This window comes from Corylus avellana, chromosome ca2 (assembly GCF_901000735.1).
Source record: "Corylus avellana chromosome ca2, CavTom2PMs-1.0".
Classification (NCBI taxonomy): Eukaryota; Viridiplantae; Streptophyta; class Magnoliopsida; order Fagales; family Betulaceae; genus Corylus; species Corylus avellana.
This window is the reverse complement of record NC_081542.1, coordinates 50,536,401-50,543,954: the sequence shown is the minus strand read 5'-3', so window position 1 is coordinate 50,543,954 and position 7,554 is coordinate 50,536,401. Positions and strand designations below refer to the sequence as shown.

The 7,554-nt window shown below is 36.0% G+C and overlaps 1 protein-coding gene across 1 annotated transcript; it reads left to right on the top strand.

Annotated features, from left to right (window-relative positions):
- The first annotated feature begins 2,367 nt into the window (after nucleotides 1-2,367).
- Nucleotides 2,368-7,229, top strand: LOC132168831 (serine/threonine-protein kinase D6PKL2). The gene is made up of 3 exons (XM_059579887.1): nucleotides 2,368-2,703; nucleotides 3,618-4,681; nucleotides 5,798-7,229. Exons 2-3 carry the CDS (start codon nucleotides 3,723-3,725, stop codon nucleotides 6,672-6,674), a joined length of 1,836 nt encoding a protein of 611 aa, XP_059435870.1. The 5' UTR covers nucleotides 2,368-2,703; nucleotides 3,618-3,722; the 3' UTR covers nucleotides 6,675-7,229.
- The last annotated feature ends 325 nt before the right edge of the window (nucleotides 7,230-7,554 follow it).

Below are 7,554 nucleotides of genomic sequence, written 5' to 3'. Positions count from 1 at the left end.
CCACTACATCTGATTTACCCCCTAATTTCAATAACATAACTCACAAGTCCCATGTGGGTGTGGGTGGACGACTTGGATTATGACCTAAACCCAAAAAAGTTGCCCACGACGAGGGAAAACGACCAAAACAATGGTAAATCAAAGTTGATTTGTTGTCGTTTTTATGTCACTTGATGACGAATTCGGCATTCAAGGCTCCTAGCTACTTGTATATATACATACGGATGGATATACCAAACATAAAAGAAAAAACACAGGGAAAGAAAACTACAAAATAAAGTAGTTGAAGCACTCACGTCTAATGTTGAAGGAGACGTACTTGGACGTCTTTCGATTGATATTAATTAGAGAGAGATTTTTGTGGTCTCGATTACAACTTGGAAGGATTTTATAAATTCAATATGATATTTACTTGCTTTCCGAAGCAACCACAGTCCACACAAGTTTCATAAATATTTTCTTAATACTAAACTTAACAAAAAAAAAAAAAACAATTATAGTAAATTATAACATATGTCTTTACAACACCTAATTCTCGTAAGCTCAGCTAATTTTATTATAAATATATGTAAAAATTAAATGCTCCAAAGACATACGAGTTTAACAAGCTAGTACTGGCTTCGTTTCTTCTTATATCTTTTGTTTGTTTGTGTTTTTTTTTTAATTAAAAAAGATTGTTATAAAAAACCTAAAACATTTAAAATTGTTTAATTTCTAAGATTTCCAATCATGGAATATTGACAATCTCCAACACCTCATTTATTTATGTTTATGCAGCACATAATTTCTCCCTCTCCTTCTCAATCACACACATGGGGTTTGAGTGATCCAAATGCAATGCCTTGTCCCATCATTTCCATGGGATTTTAGAGCTCGGGCCCTGCTTGGCTTGTGTTGCACCAACATATATATTTAATAATGAAAGCAATTTTCAGAGCTATAAGGTTATGATTGTTAATGTGTTTTGAAGAGTATTTTTTACTTTTATTTTTTTTAAAAAATGTTTGATATTATATACAGGTGAAAATTATTTTTATAATTTTAAAAATATTATATACTTAAAATTATTTTTTTAATATTTTTTCTTAAAAAAAAAAAAAATTAACCAGTAAAACTCTAGGACTTTTGAAGCAAAAAATGGTCTTCATTGGCAACCTTAATCAATGTATTCCAAACCAATCTATATTATCCAACATTCTCATCGACCCTTGGTCCATTGCCTATGATTTGATCGGCTATAAGGGAAAGTAGGTCCCCGATTTAGGCAACCAACAACCCAATGTCGGCATAATAATGCACTTTGTATTCGTATCATCAATGTACATCTCAACATAATTGTCTTTAAAGAATTGTGGAGTAAAAACAATAATGTAAATTATTATTTTATTATTATTTCTCATTAAATATATATATAGTAGTTTAAATAAATAAAAGTACAATTAATTAAGTTGTTCAAAAGTAAAATATTTTTTGAGTTTTCTCATCCCTAGCGGCCACGGTGCAACTTAGTTCAAGTATTTCATACTTGTATCTTAGATTTTATTATTTATTCACATGTTAGGAAATCAATGGGTTATATTAATCCTAAAAAATAATTCATTTTCCTAATTTATTAGATGGGGTATTAATTTAGATGCACTTTTGGGTGATGACAATTGTTTTGAAATATAGAAATCATACGTGGCTATAAGACTTAATTAGAAAGAAAAAAAAATATATGTAGAAATTCTAGTAGGAAGAGGCTAATAAAATGAAGAACATAAGACCTAATTGTAAAGGAAAGTGCAAAAATTGAACAGATCAATTTTCAATAACAAAAATAAAATAAAAGGGAAAAATGCTAGAGACCCTCCGATTTACTCTTATCTCATATACTCCTTTACATGGTAGTACGCCTTGGTGCTACCACATAGCAGCAAAAAAAAAAAAAAAAAATTGTTGAATGAATGGTCGACCATTCTAATGTGCAGTTTGGCGATGGCGACTAAAGGTGAAAATGTAATTATAGTTAGCAGTTATCGATTAAAATTGCTAATCATAATTACTTAAGCAGTTAGTAAAATTTATTAACTGTCTTCACTAACATTGAGCATAAAAGAACAAGTGAAATAGGATATTTAAGAGATGAGTAAAGTTATTTTTCATATTTATTTATTATTTAATTCATGTTAACGGATGTCATGTCTTTTCATATAAATTACTTAAAACATGTGTTAATGAGCGTGAAAAATAACATTGGTCTTAAAATATTATTCAGAAAAAAATAATAATAATAAAAAGAATAATAATTGAAAGGGCATTTTCATCAATTGACCGAGGAAGAACCAGGTGCGAAACCGCAGAGAACTGTAGGTGAGTCTGACCCCTTTACTTCTCATTCGATAAACCAATTGAAAATCTTATGCAACGAGAAAAGAGAGCTTCGCTTTAACTTTGACCCATCTCTATCTTCCTCCCTCCCTCCCTCTCTCTCTCTCTCTCTCTCTTCGCCTAATATCCACCATAAGCGGAGGCCCAGTTCTCCTTTGTGATTTACACATCTCTCTCTCTCTCTCTCTAACTTCCTTCTCAAGCTTTTCTCTCTCTAAGCTCTACACAGGTCTTAAGCTCTCAGGAGAGCTGTCTTACCAAAGTGCTTTTCTTTTTTGGTTTTTCTTTCACTGCCAAAGCAAAGCGGCTCAAGTGTGTAATCCTTGATATCAGGTACTCTTTTGGGCCTTCTCCCTCTTACTCTATTAGCCTCTCTGGGTTTTTTTAATTGATGGGTTTGTGTAATTTTACCTGTGCTCTTGCTTTTTGCAACGGGGTCTTTTCCTGGTTGTGGATCTGTGTTGGGGTTCCGCGGATGGCCATGGTTTTTTTTTTTTAGGGAGATCTGGGTTTTGGTGTAATTGGCACCTGATCATGCTCGTGTAGTTGGTTACAGCAAATTTACATGTTTGAGATTGGTTAAAATCGGCTTAGAATTGCATTCTAATTGGAGTACTTGCTTGACTGATTCTTTGCTTTTTTGGTGGTTCTTGAATCTTTTGTATCTGTTTTGGATTTATTTGTCCTCCTTTAACTTGCTTGTTGCTTTTGGTATATTTATCTTTATTTTGGTGGAGGAAAGATTGCATATTTAGTTATTTAGCTACAAGTCTGAGACTGTCAATCTTCCGATGATATATCTTCAATATCGTTTGATCAAGGTCTGCTTAAAAAAACGTCTGCATGCAGCTTTGTAAATAATTTCATTATGGCAAAAAAATTAAATAATTTTCTGTTTGTGTGTTAGTTTTAATTGTCAGCTCAATAAAGTTTACATTTTGACTCATATATAGCTGAACGCCAACTTTTATCTATGAGTGCTCTCTGATCTAATTTTGTGATCTTTTCTGTTGTTTGGATCATGTGAAAACTGAAAAGGGAGCCAACATTTCTGCTTAAGTTTTCTGAACAGATTTATGCAGTCGTAGTTTATTATTAGTGGATTTCATGTTATACTTCCAACTATGTAGATCAGGTTGGGAAAACCGCTCAAACTAAATGCAATTTTTTTTTTCTTACTTTGCTGTGGAATGGGATTGCAATAATTTATTAGTCATCTTTAATTGATGAAAAGCTGGTTTTTACAGAGCTTGGAAGTATGCTGGCTGCTAATGTGAGATTTAGTCCGTTAACGGATGTTGAGCTATGAGTTTCTTCAGTCTGATATATTTTAAAGCTCTCTGTTACCTCTGATGGCCTCAAAAACTGGTGTGAGAGCTTCAACGAAGCAGCAACAAAAGACAGCTTGTGTTCAAACAGTGGAGGCAAATGATCTCAAGCCTTTACCTCTGCAGTTTGTGAAGGTAAGCAAACCTGTGTTGGTTGCACCTGAACAATTACCAAAATTTGTTCAAAAAAAGCAGGCTAAGGGTGAAGGTACTGAAGATAAAGAAGCACCAAATTCTACTCAAAAGGGGTTCTCTGATTCCTTGATTAATAAATTTGATTCAAATTTTTCCTCACTGGGTCTTGAGCAAGCATCAACAGAAGTAGATTCTTCTGTAAATGAGACAAGAGCCTCACTGGAAAGTTTTGTTGATCAAGAAAAGAAGACATCAGAGTATGGGAGTGTGAAAAACAGTTCAGTTTCTGCTAAAGTTAGTGATGGGACCAGTAGTCTTGCTAAGACCAGTGGAAGTGCCAAGATTAGTGATCGTGTTGATTTTGTTGAGAGTGGCAAGAGCAGTATGTGTAGAGGAAGCACAAGCAGCGATGTAAGCGATGAGAGTTCCTGTAGCAGCTTTAGTAGCAGTATCAGCAAGCCTCACAAAGCAAATGACTTGAGATGGGAGGCCATACAAGTAATTCGAGCAAGAGATGGGGTTTTGGGTTTGGGGCATTTTAGACTGCTGAAGAGGCTGGGTTGTGGGGATATTGGCAGTGTCTATCTGTCTGAGTTAGGTGGAACGAAATGTTATTTTGCAATGAAGGTTATGGACAAAGGGTCTCTAGCAAGTCGTAAGAAGCTGCTTCGTGCTCAGACAGAAAGAGAGATACTGCAATGTCTGGACCATCCCTTCCTTCCCACGTTGTACACCCACTTTGAGACAGATAAGTTCTCATGCTTGGTAATGGAGTTCTGTCCTGGAGGAGATTTGCACACTCTTAGGCAGAGGCAGCCAGGGAAGCATTTCCCTGAGCAGGCAGTCAAGTATGTTAAGCAAGCTTAACCATAATATTTAGTTCTCTTCATTTTAGTTGGCATGCATGTTCTGATTCACTTTCAGTTCATCTACTATAATCCGTTTACACCTTTAGCATTAGATGGTTAAACAAATATTCTATCCTTGAACGGAAAACTTGTTTATTACTTTCAGGAATTTGGTATCCATGTTACTCATATAAAGCCATTGTATTAAGTGTACCATGTATGTCGATTTATTCCTGTGCGAAGGCCTTTGCCTTCTGTCCTTTTCCCTAGAAGCTTTACTTCGGCATGTTGAGTTAGTTGTCTGTCCCCATTGTAGGACTATGTGGCAGAATAGTGCCCATCCATGTTGAATGGAGCCTGAAACCTGACTTATATAGGCAAGTTCTTAATATGTACCCACAAAGCTGCCCATGACTGATGAAACCTGGAATTCATGTGTATCAAGATGTTTTTGTAATGCTTCCGTGATGCCAAGTCACTACTTCTAGAGCCTTGAATGAAGTTCAGTTGCATGTCTTCAACAATTGTTCATATGTCAGATAATGCAGAAGATTAGTTAAAAGTTTTACCTAAACATCCTGGGCTTCAATTTCAAAGCTGTATTATTCCTCAACCACTGTAAAATGGAAAACTTTTTTTGGGAAAATGAAGGGATTCAGATGGTAAATGGTTGAATCATGAAAATCAAGGGTAATTATATGTCTTCTTATCCACCTACTAGGATATAATCATTTTGAAGGATTATGCAGCATTCAAAGAACTAATTTTCCAAGACCGGCCTTCATTTAGAGCCTGTTTAGGATTGTGTAATTTGTGTTAAAGAACTTCAAAAATAATTTTAGTATATAAAAAACTATGCAAAGCAAAACTGGTATGCTTGGTAAAAAAACTTAAAAAATAATTTTTTAACAATTTTGCTCTAAAAAATGTCAAAAACGCACTTAAATTAAGCTTTTTCTAAAAAGCTATTTCTTGAGATAAACTCTCTATTTCCCAACACAATCTCAAATAGACTCTAATACTTTTACTAGCTCTTGAGGGCTAAAAAGTCTCCAAGACATCCATGTTTCCATATGATATTTTAGTGACAATTGTTGTCTTTCATTTAACTTGCAGATTTTATGTAGCAGAGGTCCTGTTAGCTCTGGAATATCTCCACATGCTTGGGATTGTCTACCGTGACCTTAAGCCGGAAAATATTCTCGTGAGGGAAGATGGACACATAATGCTCTCTGACTTTGATCTTTCACTCCGCTGTGCTGTTAGCCCAACTCTTGTCAAAACCTCATCTATGGAGTCTGAACCATTACGAAAAAACCCTGTGTATTGCGTGCAGCCAGCTTGCATTGAGCCTTCTTGTATCCAGCCGTCCTGTGTAGTACCTACAACATGCTTCTCACCGCGCTTCTTTTCAAGCAAGTCCAAGAAGGACCGGAAACCCAAAAATGAGGTAGGAAACCAAGTCAGCCCATTACCTGAGCTCATGGCAGAGCCAACTGACGCCCGGTCTATGTCATTTGTTGGGACACACGAGTACTTGGCACCTGAGATCATTAAGGGTGAAGGTCATGGAAGTGCTGTTGATTGGTGGACTTTTGGAATCTTTCTTTATGAGTTATTGTTTGGTAAAACTCCTTTTAAGGGATCAGGAAATCGGGCTACGTTATTCAATGTTGTGGGTCAGCCTCTTCGTTTTCCAGAATCCCCGGTTGTCAGTTTTGCAGCAAGGGATCTCATAAGGGGGTTGCTTGTAAAGGAGCCACAGCATAGATTGGCCTACAAACGAGGGGCAACTGAGATCAAGCAACACCCCTTCTTTGAAGGTGTGAATTGGGCACTGATACGCTGTGCTACTCCTCCTGAGATCCCGAAGCCTGTCGAGGTTGAGAGATTACCTGCACCAACAGCATCAACAAGTGAAAAGGCTGCTGCCACTACACCTGTTCCTAATCAGAAAGGTTCGGATAATTATCTTGAGTTTGATTTCTTTTAGTGATGGTATTGATTGCAAATGGTTTATATTGGAGGAGAACTGTTTTGAAGATTCCAGGGATTGATAGTGGTAATTATGAAGTTCTTTTATTAGGAGTTTATGAGGAATTGTATGATTGGTCTTGCCGTTGGCAGTTTTTAAAATTTATTTGCATATTTATTGCATAAATTCACCCGTCATCAAAAGGCTTGAGAACAGTTCTCCCCTGGTTAACTTCTGCATGAAAAATAACAGCTAGCTTGCCTTTGAAGGTGCCACTTGTGCCAAATAATACTCGTAACTTGGTTCTGCCAGCCACCTTAGATAGGCATGTAGGATACACGAGTAATACTACACGTCATACCTATTTTATCACACCACTTCACACCGGTTGAAGTAACCTGAGCTGAATGGAGGTTGAAGTCCTCTGAGTGAGACGCACCGCACCTCTACTTGGATGCTCAACTTTTGTTCAATCTTTACTAGCAGAGGATGTCATGTAAACACTAGATTAAACTTGTCAATCCTTGGATTTCAGCTATAATTGATCATTGAATATAGAGCAGGCCTTGCTTATACACTTTTGTAATGTGATGTTCAATAACATTTAAGTTTTTGAACAAATGTTAGTAGATTGGTGAATTAGAAACTATGGTCTATATATGGTGGCTATTCTTAATTTGACCTAGAATCCAATGCAATTGCAATACAAATGGAAATTTTTGGATGCTTAGTCTTGAAGCTGGTACGTACCTTAACCTAAGTCAATTATTTGATGTATTAGATCAGCTAAAAAAGGGTTGCAATATACCTAAGAAAGGAGAAAAGCCAAACTGAATGAAAAATATTACTTGGCTTTTATTTTGGCTACCTTAATTAACAATAGATGTTTACAAACTTT

What these genes read in the sequence shown, in the direction of transcription:
- LOC132168831 (XM_059579887.1), top strand. Translation starts at nt 3,723, where the DNA reads ATGGCCTCAAAAACTGGTGTGAGAGCTTCAACGAAGCAGCAACAAAAG. An exon ending in TTCCCTGAGCAGGCAGTCAA is followed by an intron (nt 4,682 to 5,797) that starts GTATGTTAAGCA and finishes TTTAACTTGCAG; the next exon opens with ATTTTATGTAGCAGAGGTCC.